This window comes from Lepidochelys olivacea (genome assembly GCF_965140295.1).
Source record: "Lepidochelys olivacea isolate rLepOli2 genome assembly, chromosome: 8".
NCBI lineage: Eukaryota > Metazoa > Chordata > Testudines > Cheloniidae > Lepidochelys > Lepidochelys olivacea.
In genome coordinates, this window is record NC_140418.1 from 67,177,191 (window position 1) to 67,193,685 (window position 16,495).

The following is a 16,495-nucleotide window of genomic DNA, read 5'->3' on the forward strand; positions in this document are numbered from 1 at the left end:
CAAAAGTCTCAGTGAAAAATAATGACGAACATTTCCTTAGCAATAAGGAGTAATGAAAACAAGGTAACTGCTTGCCTGAAGGACTTTGCATTAATATTGTTAGCTTGTTTTCACATTCCCTATTTGAGAAGCTTCTTTTGCTATTTCCATACAGATTTCTCAAAAAGGAAAGAGAAGCTCTGAGTGGCAGTGAACTTCTCTCTGTCTCCTAAAATATTTTTGGCCCTGGAAAAAGACAGAAAAATAAATTTTGCACATAACAGGGAAATGCTTTATAACAATGGTTCTCAAAGTGTGGGCTGCAACCCCAAAGTGGGTTGCTACCCTGTTTTAATGGGGTCATCAGGGCCAGAGTTAGACTGGCAGGGAGCCTGGGCAGAAAGCCCCACCCTGAGTCCTGCAATCATGGGGCTCAGACTGAAGCCACGGGGGGCCATTTAGGGAGGCTGGTGGGGCACCTGCCCGCCCTGAGTTTCATACCACAAATTTCAGCTCTGCACATGGCAGGGCTTGGGTTGTCAGCCCTGTGCTGATAGTGGAAGCCTTGCGGTGGCATAGGGCTGACAGCCAGAGCCCAAGCTCATCCACAGCAGGACTTCCAGCCTGAGCAACTTAGCTTTGCGCACCCTGTGGCATGGGGCCACAGGCAGTTGCCCTGGTTCCCACCTCTTAACCCCAGCTCTGTACATCACTTCCTCTACTCAGCACCTAGAAAGGAATCAGTGCGTCTTGTAGATAAAGCCAGTTTGAAAAGTTGCTGTAGAAATAATTTTAGCAAGGGACTGTTTTCTGAAAAAAGGTGGAGGAAAGGGGGGTAATGAATGGGAATCGGTTGCCACTTGCAGCAAAAGAAGAGCTCACAACAAGGATCTAAGCAGCAGTAAAAAACTAAGAAACTGAAAATACAATCTGAAATATTTGGAATAGGGATTTACTGGGCTGGTTTTGAGGGGGATCCATGGCCACAGTGTGTGGCAAAATTCCAGCAAAGGAGAGCTTAAAACCGTCTAAAATGTGGCACCCACTTGGAAACATGGTGCAGTTCTATTCAAACAAAACCACTTGATTTTTTTTTCCAGCAAAAGCTGAGAGAGCTACAGGGCCAGAAGAGAGTTCTCAGATTGGCAGCTACAACAAATGAGAGCGCCCTTGAGGCATCTTCTGCTGTGTCATACTGGATATGTAAAAAAAGGGAACCACACTCTATTGGAGAAACTTCTTTTCTGCCATGTGCCAAGGAATGATTTGATTATATTGGGGCAAGGTGCAGTGACTCAATTTGATTCAATTCCCCTGTCTAATGACATTATTGCCAGGTGTATTCACAGTATGGTAAATGATGTGACTGAACAAGTGATCGCCAAAATCAAGCAAAGTTCTTTTTTCCCCCATTCAACTTGGCGAAAACAACAGATGTGCCGGGGACTGTCCAGATGTTGACATATGTAAAATTTGAGAACGATGAAAAACTCCAAGAGGAATTTCTGTTCTGCCAGCCATTACTACAGCATGCTACATGGGAATAGCTTTTTGCACTTTTCAGTGCTTTTGTCTCTGATTCTGACTTGGAATGGCAGTGCTGTGTAGGAATTTGCAGTGACAGCATTTGTGCAATAACTGGAAAAAACAGTGGGCCAGTCACCTGAGTGCAGGCTGTTGCACCGCAAGCAGTTTGGATGCACTGTTTTATACACAGGCAAGCCCTAGTTGCAACAACAACAAAAAGCCACCCGTTCTAAAACAAGTTCATAATGAAGCTGTTCACACAGTCGAGAGCAGCTCAACAAGTGTACATCTGTTTGTGTGGTGAGATGGGAGCTGAGCACCATCAGTTACTTCATCACACAAAAGTTTGGTGGCTGTCTCACGGAAAGGTTCTCAATTATTTGTTTGAGCTCAGATGAAGATTCCCTGCTGGCCGAAAAGTTTGCAGGTACCAAGTGGCTTACTTTGCTAGCTTACCTGGAAGACATTTTTGAATGCCTAAATGAGTTAAATACCTCACTTCTCTCACTGACAAAATTGAAAGCTGAATCAAGAAACTTTCCTTATGGTATGTGCATGTGGAAACTGGCAGTTTTGAAGGGGTTTTATACTGGATGACTTTTTGGATGAAAATGCCTTGCCAAAGCATGACTTGCAACCCATTATGCAGCCACCTGGAAAGCCTTAAACTGCAGTTTAGGGAGTACTTCCCTGAAAATGATCAGAAAACAGAGGTGTGGATTAGAAATCGCTTTAATGCAGAAGTGCTGTTATGTTACTTATAGTCAAAGAAACATTAATGGACCTTTCCTGTCATGAGACATTGATGATGAGATTTTCTGAACAACCTCTTGCTAACTTCTGGATTTCTGTGTGAGAAGAATATCCAGAGCTGTCATCTACAGCACTGAAAGTGCTCAGGCCATTTTTGTCCACCTTCCTGTGTGTAGCTGGTTTTTCAGCACTGACCTTACTGAAAAACAAATACAGGGCCCATCTCACTGTTGAAGATGACCTCTGTCTTTATCTCAGCCACACAGAGCCCCACTTCGAGGATTTGTGTTAATCAATACAGTAACTCTAACTTAGGGCTTGGTTACACTTGCGAGTTAGAGAGCATTAAAGCAGCCCTGGGTGCTATAGCTCACTATCTGTCCACACTGGCAAGGCACTTAGAGCGCTCTGACTCCATGGCTAGAGTGCTCCTGGTACTCCACCTCGGTGAGAAGATTAACGCTTGCTGCGTCTTGGCTGAAATGCCCAGGAATCAGTGTGAACGAGATGTTGCATTACTGTGCTCTGATCAGCCTCCAGAAACGTCCCATAATCCCCTTAAGTCAAGTGGCCACTCTTGTCATTGTTTTTGAATTGCTGCAGGAATGCAGATATGCCCTTTGTAAGCGCCATTTCTGACAGCCAGCTGCTTATCTGCTCTGAGACAAAGCAACCATTAGTGTGGAATGCTGTGTATGAGAGAGGGAAGCGGGGGAGAGGTGGTCTGCTCCGGTCTGAATTTACAAGACAGCATGCTGATATGCTCTCAGGACCCCCAAAACCCACTCCCACATACACACAATACACTTCCTGTCACACTCCATCCCCCGCCCCCATTTGAAAAGCACGTTGCAGTCACTTGCATGCTGGGATAGTTGCCCATAATACACCGCTCCCAATGCCGCTGCAAATGTGGTCACGCCAGTGCACTTGAAGCTGTCATTGTGGACAGACTGCAGCACTTTCCCTACTGTGCTCTCCGAAGGCTGGTTTAACTCAAAGCGCTCTACATCTGGAAGTTTAGCCATGCCCTTAAAGTCATCCAGGTTAACGCTGATTCGTTGTTACACTGCTGATCAATTAGGGAACATGCTTGTTTAAAGTTGCGCAATGCTCCCTGATAACGTCCTTTGGCAGCCGACTGCTTTGTCCACTGCTTGCAGGAAGAGCATCCCGTTGCAGCGAGCTGGTGGGGGGCTTTGAACCAGGATGGACCGGCAGCCTCCCCATCAGCTCCCTGCTCCCCTAAGTTCCCTGTGCAGCAGGCTATCAGTTGCCTGCGGGGGGACTGGATGGGGGAAGAAGGGCGCTAATGTCAGGGTGTCCCCCTCTCCCTTGCTTCTGCACCCCGCTTACCCCATCCCCATAGAACAGGAAGACACAGGACAGGGCTCAGGACGGAGGGAGCTTCCTGGCAGCAGTTGTGGTCTCAGCTTGCTGATTTAAATACACTGCCTTGTTAAGTCAGAGTGGATCAGCATACTTAAAGGGGAAATGCACAACACACACACATACGGTGTGTGTCTCTGTCTGCCATGCTGTCTCCCCTCCCTCTATTCCTGCTGCCTTGTAGAGTGTGAGGCTACATTAACAATAAGTTAACCCTTGAGGGCTCAGCCAATTGCTAGTTCATCAGTTAGCAGTAAGGCATTCACTGGGAAACATTCCACCCTCTGACTTAAGCACCTCAACCAAGCTTCACAATCATCATTGCTGTGTACAGTATTAAATTGTTTATAAATGCACACAATATAAGTTTTATATATATAAAATATAGTCTTTTGTCTGGCAAAAAAAAAATTCCCTGGAACCTAAGCCCCCGATTTACATTAATTCTTATGGGGAAATTGGATTCGTTTAACATCGTTTCGCTTAAAGTCACATTTTTCAGGAATATAACTCCAACCTTAAGTGAGGAGTTACTGTACAAGCATACCCCTCCCATAAGGTACATATTTATTTTTTACTGCTGGATATAAAGATTGTCTTGTGAATTTAAATATTTAGTGGCTACTTTTTTCTAGATATGGTCTTTAATACTTTTTTAATTTAAAATATTAACTGTTCCAGAGTAACACAGCGCACTGGGGTCCTGTAGTAATTTTTGTTTTCAGAAGAGGGTCGTAGTGCAATGAAGTTTGAGAACCCCTGCTTTATAGTAACATCAATTGTCTGGAGTTCTGGAGGCACATATTAAACTTGATTCTCTGGTTGAGCTGTGCTTGGTGCAAGCACTTAAGGTGATGAGCAAAAGGAAAGTTTAAGGTACCTTTCTTTTTCGCTGATCCTGGGGTCATGTGAGAGTTTGCACCTTATGGCTGCTCTACTATGCACCTGACTGTCTGTGGCACTAATGGACCATTCTGGCATTCAAGAATAGTTGGAGTGGAGAGACAACCACATTCCCATGGCAAGGCTTTTGGGGAGAGTCTGGCCTAAGGCTTCTATGTCACTGAGGGAATTTTCAGTTGGTCTGATTCACCGGGATTCTGGCCCCTTTACACTAGTGGAATGGTTCAAATAGGCTGCAGAGTGATGGAGAATCAGACCCATTATCTATCTTGATATAGAACTCCCACTCCTCATCTAAATATAAAAAGTAAACAATACCAAGTTAATTTATAACAAAACTGCATTTTCCTACACACCACTTTAAAACACATTTAAATACAACTAAATACAGTGTTCATATCTGAATGCGTGAGCTTTCGTGAGCTACAGCTCACTTCATCGGATGCATACCGTGGAAACTGCAGCAGATATTATATACACACAGAGATCATGAAACAATACCTCCTCCCACCCCACTGTCCCCCCCCCCCCATCCCCGGGGACACGCACAGACACACACACAAACTCACTCTGGTGAGAGAGCCTGGATTTGTGCTGGACATGGCCCACCTTGATTACCATGCACACTGTAGGGAGAGTGGTCACTTTGGATGAGCTATTACCAGCAGGAGAGTGAGTTTGTGTGTGTATGTGGGTGGGGGGGTGAGAAAACCTGGATTTGTGCTGGAAATGGCCCACCTTGATTATCATGCACATTGTAGGGAAAGTGGTCACTTTGGATGAGCTTTTACCAGCAGGAGAGTGAGTTTGTGTGTGTGGTTTTTGGAGGGGGGTGAGGGGGTGAGAGAACCTGGATTTGTGCAGGAAATGGCCCACCTTGATTATCATGCACATTGTGTAGAGAGTTGTCACTTTGGATGGGCTATTACCGTTTGTGTGTAGGGGGGTGGAGGGTGAGAAAACCTGGATTTGTGCTGGAAATGGCCCAACTTGATGATCACTTTAGATAGGCTATTACCAGCAGGACAGTGGGGTGGGAGGAGGTATTGTTTCATGATCTCTGTGTGTATATAATGTCTGCTGCAGTTTCCACGGTATGCATCCGATGAAGCGAGCTGTAGCTCACGAAAGCTCATGCTCAAATAAATTGGTTAGTCGCTAAGGTGCCACAAGTACTCCTTTTCTTTTTGCGAATACAGACTAACACGGCTGTTACTCTGAAATATATCTGAATGCTTTCCCCTCTGAAATCAATGAGAGAGAGATTCTCTCTGTCAGTTAATCTGATCACAGGGAAATTAGCAACCTCCATAAGTAAAGCTCAGAACCATGTACTTCCACAGATAGCTCTCTAGTAATAGCTATATTTTTAGATTTGACTTGTGTTATAAGCAAATTCACTGTAAATATATATACATATAGCCACAATATTTGATAGAAAATATCTGGAGTTGTCTTTTTAAAGGCTTATAACTTGGATTTCTCCAATTATCACTCATCTGATTTTTATGAAATAATCTCAAATTTTTCTCTATTACCTATTGAAGAAAAATTATACTTAACCTTTCTTAACTACACAGTAAAGAAAATGACATTATTTAATAAAATCAGATCCTCACAGAGAAAATGAGTTTTAGAATTCTTTTGCAGGTTTATATAAAGTATATAACAGCCAATAAACAATTGACTTCAAAGATGGATTGATAGTAATTGCTGATTATTAACTATATCAGAATCTTTCTTGAAAAGGATGCTTTCCTTTAATTGGAGCATTCCACACTGTATGTTTTAACACCTGGAGGTGAACTAAATTTGGATCCTGGACCAAGGAGTCAGTTCAGAGATGTTAAATTCCACATCTGATGCTTTGCTAGAATATCTGTACTGCAGCATGACCTGGCAGTGAGTCTTTTTTCCTTTTTCAAGTGCCCTGCTGAGGTATGATTACAGCATCATAACTTCAGCATCAATTTTAGAAACTACAAATTTCCTAGTGATTGAAAATCCTGAGATGCTGTAAGAAACTAGCCTCTTCTAATCCTCCAAGGGGACTGATTAGTTATGATCATGTGTTTTCAAATGTCTGTTGACCCAGAGGACTACACACAGCAAATTTCTCAGGAAACCTGGCTTATCCATTTCCCTGTAACAGCCCTAGAACTCCTGCTTCTGTAAAAATTGCATTTGTTTGCTTTAGAAAGTCACAATTTTTTAATTCACTGCAAGGGAATGGTGTATGTGAGGATTATCACTTATTCTGTGTCTATGCTCCTCCAAGCAATATCACTAGAAATGTGGCTCTCTTTCATTTGAACAGGCATGAGAAAATAGTTGATCAATGTTTTAAAACATAGGCCCTTTTCCCTTGGTAGTTCAGTCTCTCAGGCCCAGTCTTTCAGTCTCTATATGTAGGAAGCTCCTACTGAGGTTAATGGGAGTTTTGGGTGTGTAGAGGCATGCCTGGGCATACTTTATTTCTAAGAAAGCACAATGCATTAAGAACTTTTGGGAGCCACAAAGAAAACACAACCCATCCTAGGACTCTTAATAATTTGTGCAACAGTCACCTTGCTTTCTTATGCTAGAATTTAGTGACTGTGCCAAAGTAGTTTCGTTGCTGCAGTTTATTTTAAACAGATTTGTTTCAAGTCAGTCAGTGAAACTGAAGTATTCCATCTCCCAACAGTAGGTGTCACTATAACTATCAAAAACAACTGCAAAGGGTTAGTGGACAGGGAATAGTGCATTAGAATAATTTTGCAAGTCACACTTCTTAAAAATATAGCAAATGTTACTTACAGTGTATCGTTTTTCAAGTGTGAATCTGGAACCTTTTATTAACCACTAAAGTTGATGTCTAATATGAGGGAAGGCAGTTAATCAGCTGCAGGTTATCCTGACATTTCTCTTTCCCTGAATGCCTGAGCTCAAATACACTGCCATTTATTTTCTTTTCCCTTCATCAGGTCTCCCAGCGTCAGTCTGTGGCTTACTACCTGCTCTAAGTCCTCATGAGCTAGCCAAGTTCAGTAAGTTGTACATAGTGAGAACAACAGGAAGCACTGCTATTTTGTAACATTTTACCCCACTTACCTCATCTTTCCTGCCTATCATGGATCTATCATCATTGTACAACACTGCCCTTCAAGCAGGAGTGGTCCCATACTTCATATCAGTATCATACCACAGAGGCTTCTTCCAACCTACAGATGGAAGTAGCATCTCTTTAGAAAGCTACTTCCAGTCACTTGAGCCAACCTCACATACTAACTTCAGTGAAGCTAATTTAGCTTTGACAAGGAATAGGGATAGGATCTCTCTCTAATTGCGGGCATGCATGAGCAAGATGGGTAGCTATTTAGGGACATGACTAGGAATCCGGCTAATATACAAACTCTTGGCCCCCTTCACTCATATCACTCCTTTAAAATGGCACTATGTCATCATATTTTAATAAGAATGGGTGCCAAACAGATGAGTCTGGATGGCAAATCAGCATAATATCTCAAGTGTCATATCTCCTGCCAAAACCCCTCTGTGTGACAGCTGTGCCACATTACAAGTAAAAAGAGTTATGAGGCAGAGTAGGATTAAGGAAGTATTGCTGAGATCCAGGTCCTATTGTCAGAGAGAGTCCCAATGCAGATATAATTTAGCAAGCTGCTTATGGCTGGCTGGATGGCTGTTGCCTGGGAAGGAACCTAGGTCCATGTTGTCCTGATCAATCCCTCATTTCATGTCATGGTATGACCTGGGAGAAGGACTGGCAGAAGTTGGGAGATGTGTCTGGACTGTTTGGTGCAGTTTATTCGCTGATGGGATAAATTTTGGTGAATGGGAGCCCAAAATAGTCTTAGATACCTACTTTGCTCAGTTGAATAGTGGTAACACCTGAATGTGAAAGAAAACCTAAACAACTGGAGAAAGAAAAGACCAATGGCTGTCAGACATTTGTGGCTGATGACTAGAAAAGCTATTCTATAGCAGGCATGTGGGAAATCCAGTAAGATCACTTGGAGTGTCAAAACCTGTTACATAACAAAACTGCCTATGGCATGTGACAGCATCAGGAGACACATTTAATCACAAAAGAGTCAACAAGATGGAACTTGAAATGTTAAGCAGCAGTCAAATACAGAGTTATCCGTCATTCCAGTAAGTGATGGACTATCCCAGGGGTCTCAAACACGTGGCCCATGAGTTATTTCCTGCAGCCCGCCAGCTCCCTGTGCCCCCCCACCCCCAGCATTTACCTAGAGCAGCTCCGGCCAGCCCGGTGCGCACCGGGGGCAAGGGCAGGCTCCCTGCCCGCCTGCCTGCACTGCCCCCGTGCTGCTCCGGGAAGCGGCTGGGACTTGGTGGGGGGGGCACAGGGGACTGTGTGTAGCCCTGGCCGCTCCTCCAGGTCCCCCAGTGCGCACCAGGCTGTAGCCTGCCCCCCGAACTCCTTCTGTACCCCAACCCCCTGCCGCACCCCACACCCCTACTGCACCCTGACCCCCTGCCCTGAGCCCCCTGCTGCACCCCGACCCCCTGCCGCACTCCACCTGCACTCGGACCCCCTGCCCTGAGCCCCCTGCCGCACCCTGCACCCCTCCTGCACCCCCTGGGGACAGGGAGGGGGCAGAGTTGGGGTGGGGATATCAGGGAAGGGGTTGGAATGGGGACAGGGAAGAGGTGGGGCAGGGGCAGGGCCTCATGGAAGGGGTGAAGTGGGGGCAGGGGAGGGGGGGTCAGTGATACGGCCCTCGAGCCAATGTACTAGTCCTCATGGGGCCCTTGTGGTCATTTGAGTTTGGACCCCTGGACTATCCAATGCCCTTTCACAAGGAACAAAAGCAAAGAGGGGAAATATTTTGCTCAATCATGAAAAAAACCCAATTGATGATAATAAGAACATAGGAAACAGGATTATCCCAAAGTTCTGACTATGGCTGGTGTAGACTGATCAATTAAGTTTCATGAACAAAAGCTGGCTGTGATGGTTTCAGCAGTAGAGCTAAGTAAGAGAAAGACAGCAGTTTTGTTTCATGATGGGTTTAGGGATTTTCAACTTTGCATTTGTTCCAAATTGGAGCAAACATTTTAAAAAAATTAAATTCTCTTCAAAGGAAAATTCCATTTTTTTCATTTCTAGCCCTTCAAAACATTTCATTTCAATTTTAACTTTTAAATTTTGTATTATATACTAATAATTCAAAATTTAAAAAAATCAAAACAAAAGATGCAAATGTTTTGGTCTGAAAATATCAGCACAAGATTTTTTGATACCGTTGGAACTTTTCTGTTGGAATTTTTGGGACTTTTTTTTCCAAATACAATTCTGGTGAAATTGACCCAATTTCAAGAAACATTTTGATGTAACCACCCATTCTGATGGAATATGATTCCATCAAAGTTTCTCCAACCAGTGCTAGTCAGCAGTCGATACCAAGTGCCAATGCCATTGTTTTGCAGGCACTTGATGTACGATTACATAAATGGTACAGGAAATATGGAGGTAGAGGGAACATTGATTTCACACTCTGATGTATTTTACCCCTAGACCTCAAGCACAGCAAGTTTTGTATGGAGTTGGGATGCTGAATGAAGCCAGTAGAGAGTCTGTGATCAGAAACTGTGGTCTCAGAATTTTTGCCGGACATAGTTAGACCGTCACTTTTTCTACAACATGGAAAAAAAGAGAATACTCTTACAAAGTACCCCTCCCCTTTTCTTTTTGAAGGTTCATTTTTTCTACCTGGTAAGAATTTTTTCATAATTTCATGCCCCCAAACTTCATGGTCTATTACTCTCAGGACTTGATACGGTCCTGCTTCCTGTGATACCCATTTTTGAGTTTTTATTCCTCCCTACTGCTGCTTTGAAGTGTTAGATAACATTCGAAGCATTGCACATTGCTGCTGGTTTTTAAACTTTTCATTCAACTGCAGTACATACCCCTGTTTCTTCTAAATAATTTTTCAGTGAATGGTTATATTAAAAAACCAGCTTTTTGCTTTTAATCAGGGCGAAATGCCAGCCTTTTTTCTAAAGCAGCTAGTAAGTGCGGTCCAAAAGGTTGGATGATTTTGTTTCAGTTTATTTCTTTTCCTCATAGGGATTTAGGTGCATAACTTGAATTAGAGGAATCTGAATTACTGTCTATTTCCAGCATGCATAAACAGAATAGATACCTGTATTTTTGTTTTCATGCCCTTTTCTCAGGATTGCACCCTTGGGGCCATATCCTGTCTACAATCTGTGCACGTGGCTCTCAGTAACATCAAGCAAATAGGAGTAGATGGCCTATAAAGTTGTATTGTAATGGTGGTTAAGCATCTTACATGGGCAATTATGCCAGTGTTGAGCTAGGAGTTAGCTAGAAATATACAGACACAACTGCTCATGTTCTGCCTTCACTGCCTATATCCTGGCAATCCCACACAAATCAAAGTGGTTGCATGAGTATCAAGGAATCTGGATTTCAAGCAGAGAACATAGCTCAAAATCTGAAATTTTCCTACACAGTGCTTAAAACCTATTATTACACCCACCAAGTTCACAAAGACTTGGTCTGAAGTTTAACCTTAAAAAAAGGCTGACCTCACTAGCCAGGGTGTATTTGTATGGATCTGTAGGCAATGAGAACACCCAGCCCTCCCCCCACCTCACTGCTGGGTGCAGGAAGTGGGTCCAATGTGAGGTCTCTATAACCCAAACTGGCTGCCATAGGCCAAGAGCACAATGATGCACCATGAGTGGGTACGCTTCCATCATGTCTCACATGATGTATAGTTCCCCTTATCTCATCTCTCCTACCTCCTACGTGAAGGAGGAGAACAGTTTGCGGCTTCGGCTTCCAGCCCGAATCCCTGGGCAGGGATTCATGTAAAGCGTTATTGCCCTCATGCCTTCCAGGTTTGTAGTACTGGGGACATTGGTTTCCAGCTGAAATCTGCACTGATACAGTCCTGCTGGGTAGTTTGGGGAGTGATTCCTCATTGGTTAAGGGTTTTCAATAAAGTTGTGATCTTCAAATTGTATGATACTATGGCATACTTCTCTTATTGTATCCGTGTCTACATCAAAATTCTTGAAGAAATTGCTTTATGAAAACATCTGCCCTATTCACAACACAACAACAATCCAAAATCCCCAACCCTGTCATTTCAATTATTTTCTACATATTTGGGGAAAAATTCTTTCCAGTTTGCACTGTGGATCTCCTACCCTTCACATGATCTCTAATGGAAATCCCATGCATGGAAATAGAGTGGAGAACATACAACAAAGATGGGGCCACAGTTTGGGCGCCAGTTCCCCCCCATTTTTAGGGTGCTTCCGCCACACTTGATAGCACTTAATTTTATTGTAGGGGGCCAAGTTCTGCCCTGGAATGTAAACACACCATTCTCATGCTGAGTCATTTATGTGCATATAAGGGCAGAGTTTAACCCATACTTGCGATTAAATGTTTTTATCTTTCCATCAAATTATAGACATAGATTTGTTTCACATTTGGGTCCCAAATGAATGACAAACTTTGGCTAGCACTATTTTTTCCCCCTCAAATATATGGACCAGAATTATAATTATGATGATGTATAGAGCCTTGTTGTACAAAACTACTCACAGATATTTGCTGTGCCCTTAGGAATAGGCAGATATGAGCCAGGACTCCAAGGTCGACCCTGATAATTCTTCTTGCATTTCCCGCAGTCTGGGCCTGTAGTATTGTGCTCACATTCACAAAACAATTTTTTGTTTTCTTCTTTACAGCCAATGGCATGAAGGTTACACTTGCACCTATCAGAGAAAAGGTAGGGTGTTATGTCAGACTACTGAGATCCTACTAAAATACTCCTTATGGCAGGGGTGGCCAACCTGAGCCTGAGAAGGAGCCAGTATTTATCAATGTACATTGCCAAAGAGCCACAGTAATACGTCAGCAGCCCCACAGATCAGCACCTCCCCCCTCCCTCCCCGCACCTCCCGATCAACTGTTTCGTGACATGCAGGAGGCTCTGTGGGGGAGCGAGGAGGAGCGAGGGCACGGCAGGCTGAGGGGAGGGGGCTAGAAGGGGTGGAGTGGGGGCAGGGCCTGTGGCAGAGCTAGGGGTTGAGCAGTGAGCACCCCCGGCACATTGGAAAGCTGGCTCCTGTAGCTCCAGTCCCGGAGTCGGTGCCTAGACAAGGAGCCGCATATTCACTTCTGAAAAGCCGCATGTGCCTCCGGAGCCACAGGTTGGCTTATGGCAACCAATATATTTCTCTCTAACTTTGCGGTGTTATTGTTTTAACATGTCTCCAAAGAAATCTATCCAGCTTAAATTGGTTTCATGCATAAATGCCACATTGTGGTATCCTGCTGTTCGGCAGCATTTTGACAGCTTCACCTGAACTCCAAGGAGCTGATCTCCTCTTATTTACACCAGTTTTACACTGGTGTAGTTCCACTGAAATCAATGGAGTTACTTCTAATTTTCACTGATCTGTCACCCTGCAAAGAGTTCAGTGGGACTAGTCACAGGGATAAAATTAGTCATGTGCTTCCATCTTGGCAGGGTCTGGCCCAAAGTGAGATCAACGTCACATCCCAAGCTCAGGTTTCCCGTTAAATGTACTCGACGACACCCCACTCTTTCTTAACAAGGAACAGTTATACAGTAAATGCACACACTTTTTAGGTGTATTTTATTATACATACAACCAATAAAATAGTGCTTTAAAGGTACCAGAGATGCCAGAAAAACTGTTCTCAGAAAGCTAGGGTGAATTCCTTGCCTAGGTTCTGAAACACAGATTCAGAGGATGATAAATTAGTAATTAGAAGGTCTCCAGGAAATAAGCCCAATTACTCTGAAAGAAAATGTTTACACAAAACAAGAAGTACTGCATTACATACATTTGGAAAACTTTTGCTAAGGTCCTGCTTTTTTGGCTGTGGATAAGATAGAGATATATAGTAGGTACCAACAGATATGCAATATCCACAAAAATATGTTACCCACATCATATTTGAATGTAAAATTGCAGAAGCCAACTTATTTGCTGAAGAGGCAGGTTATTACTTTGTATTGTACCAAGCACTGCCCTATTGCTCAGAAAGGACAATTAATCTGACACCTTAATTTGACAAAATTATAGCACCTGAAGGGAAGAAAAAATAATTTGGTAAAAGTATTTTTTTTTCAAAATGGGAAATAAAATAACCGCAATTCTTATCAAAACCATTACATGAATCAGAATTTGAATGTACATTGTTTTTAAAATAGTTGGAGTATTTTCAGGAATGGAAAAAGCTAGGTTCAGAGACACTAAGGCATCGTTATTTCTTTCCAGTAGTTGTCAGAAATGGGTAAAATATCCTTGTTATTGGTCCTGGAAAGGAAACTAGTATTTAGCAACTCTGGTTCTTTGTTTTCCTAATGATTATAAATCCAGTGATTTAAAAGGTTCTCATGTGGGCATTTGTTACCTGTTCCATACAGTGCCCAGTAATTAGAGCAAAGCAGCACATGGAATAGCCAAGATTTTTAGCAAGTGCAAATGAACAGCTGCCAAGCTAACTTCCATTTAAAAGGAATATGACCTGAAGCAAGTGGCCATACACACACATATCCCCAGGGTAAAACAAACTTGCAGTTGCCTTAAGTGGCAGCTGGAGAAAAGCCACTAGAATTTGCAATACAGAAGATGCTGTATGCATTCTACTCACTATTAGAAAGGAGACATGAATTGCTTGTTATTTAAACAATGCTCACTCTAGCTGGAAATATAATCAACACCTTTTAAATTAAAATTTGCAAAAAAATCTTTTTTTAAACGACTGAAAAAAAAAAGAGAAACTCTGTTAAGCAAACAGTATTTAATTAGGTATGAGCTGTGTCCTGCATATACATACTGCAGTGAATTACTTGTAGTGCTAATTTGCTTAAAGGACCATTTTTCATACACCATTAGCACCTTTCTTTGATGGTGTGCTCTATATATGTACTACATCCAAAATTGCTATGTTAAAGGAATGTTTAGGTTACAAAGTCAAGCATTCAAGAGATAGGAAATGCTGTGTAGCCTTAATTTGGCCCTTTGCGTATAAGCATTACGATAGAGTCTTTAATGACATACTGTTACTCCACAAAATTCCTGCCTCTTTCAGTGAATGAGCAGTTATTAAATATTTTTTATTCATCTCATTCAGTGTATGGCCCCAGGGCTTATTTAATGCACACCATCCAGCCCCTGTAGTGAATACAAAATTATGCATTTCCTCATGGACAATTCTGTGGTGCTCTTTCCATAGTAACTGAGTGCTTCACAGACACTAATGAATTTACCTTCATGACATTCCTCTGAAATAAAGAAGTATTATTATCATCCCCATTTCACAGATGGGGAACTGAAGTACAGAAATATTAAGGCCAAAATTGTCAAAAGTGTCCACTAATTGTTGGGTGGCCAATCTGAGCCTACCTATGAACTGATTTTTTAGAGTACTTAGCATTTTTATAGCACTTACATGTTCATGGCACAGCTCCAACTGACTTTAGTTACAGTTGTGAGTGCTCAGCACTTCTGCAAATCTGGCCTTAGGTATCTCACACTGGGTTCCCAGGCAATAAGGAACACACAAGTATGGGGCAACTTTGAATATTTTAATTTAAGTGACTAGCCCAGCACACACAGGAACTCTGGCAAAGGCAAGGATAGTGCGGCATTCAACTGCCCTAACCATAAGACCATCTTTTCTCTTCCTGCAATTCCCTACCGCAGTGTTTCCCAAACTTGGGACGCAGCTTGTTCGGGCAAGCCCCTACCGGGCCGGGCTGGTTTGTTTACCTGCTGCATCTGCAGTGGGAGCCGCGATCGGCTGAACCTGCGGAAGCGGCAGGTAAACAAACTGGCTCAGCCCGCCAGGGGCTTTCCCTGAACAAGCGGCGTCCCAAGTTTGAGAAACACTGCCCTACCTCTTTCATTGCACATCTTACAACTCCAGCCCACCACCTCTTTTTCTGACAAGCCTCCAGCTCTTACCAACTCCCTCATGCACAGTGTTGGACAACCTTAACTCTACGTGATATTACAATCTCTGCCATATATAGGTGCCAGATACAAATTGTCAATGGAACTATGCAGATTTACACCAGCTGAGAATCTGTCCAATGCATGTGTTTGAAACCCTGGTGGTATAATCACCCACAAAATAACAATATAATAATGTAGCACCTACATATGAAAGAAAATCTCAGACAAGCACCAAATGATTAGAGGAAAAGGAAGAGAGAAGAATAGAAAATAGGAAGAGAGAGAGTAAAATTCTAGGATCAGTAATTCTAACTGGATTACAGAAGCAGCAACAAATTTGAATGTTGAATGACTGGAAATGAAAACTGTCTCAAGAGTGCTGAGGGGGCTGAGTGAATATATGGGGGCAGAGCTGAGACAGACATAAAGACCTGTGATTCAGATAACATTGATAATTAAACATAAAGCGTAGGCAATGCTGAGGAATCCTGAAAACCACAGTTATTCAGACATAACTGTCTACAGTTCCCTTGAAGAAGACTGTAAGGAACAAGAAGTGGCTAATGTGACTTCATGAAGGATTACTTAAAGATCAGAGATAAAAACAACAACAACTGGTATTATAAAAGCAAGAGTCAAAAAGATGAATACTTAGAAACAGTTAAGGCTTGCAGGAAAAGGAGAAAGGCTGCAAAAAAAAAAAAAGAATTAAAAAAAAAAAGAGAGAGATGAGTTAGTGCTCAGAGGATAGCCCAAGTGAAATACAGGAACAACTATCACATGAAAAAGATCACCACCTCATCTAGAGAATAAAGGAATCATGACTGCAATAAGCAGCAATATGTTTATAAAGGATAAATCTTGTCAGAAAAAACTGACTGCTTTTCCTGACAAAAAGATACCATAAATATGAAGGGGATGCAGCAAGCATAGCATA

At 42.7% G+C, this 16,495-nt stretch overlaps 1 protein-coding gene across 5 annotated transcripts in view; it reads right to left on the reverse strand.

Annotated features, from left to right (window-relative positions):
* NTNG1 (netrin G1) overlaps positions 1 to 16,495 on the reverse strand; it is a 210,621-nt gene that overhangs the window by 68,194 nt on the left and 125,932 nt on the right. For all 5 annotated transcript variants that reach the window (XM_084637069.1, XM_084637066.1, XM_084637068.1 and 2 more), the window contains exon 4: positions 12,167 to 12,339. In XM_084637069.1, coding sequence (XP_084493195.1) covers positions 12,167 to 12,339 — 173 coding nt within the window. The remainder of the gene's footprint in view (positions 1 to 12,166; positions 12,340 to 16,495) is intronic.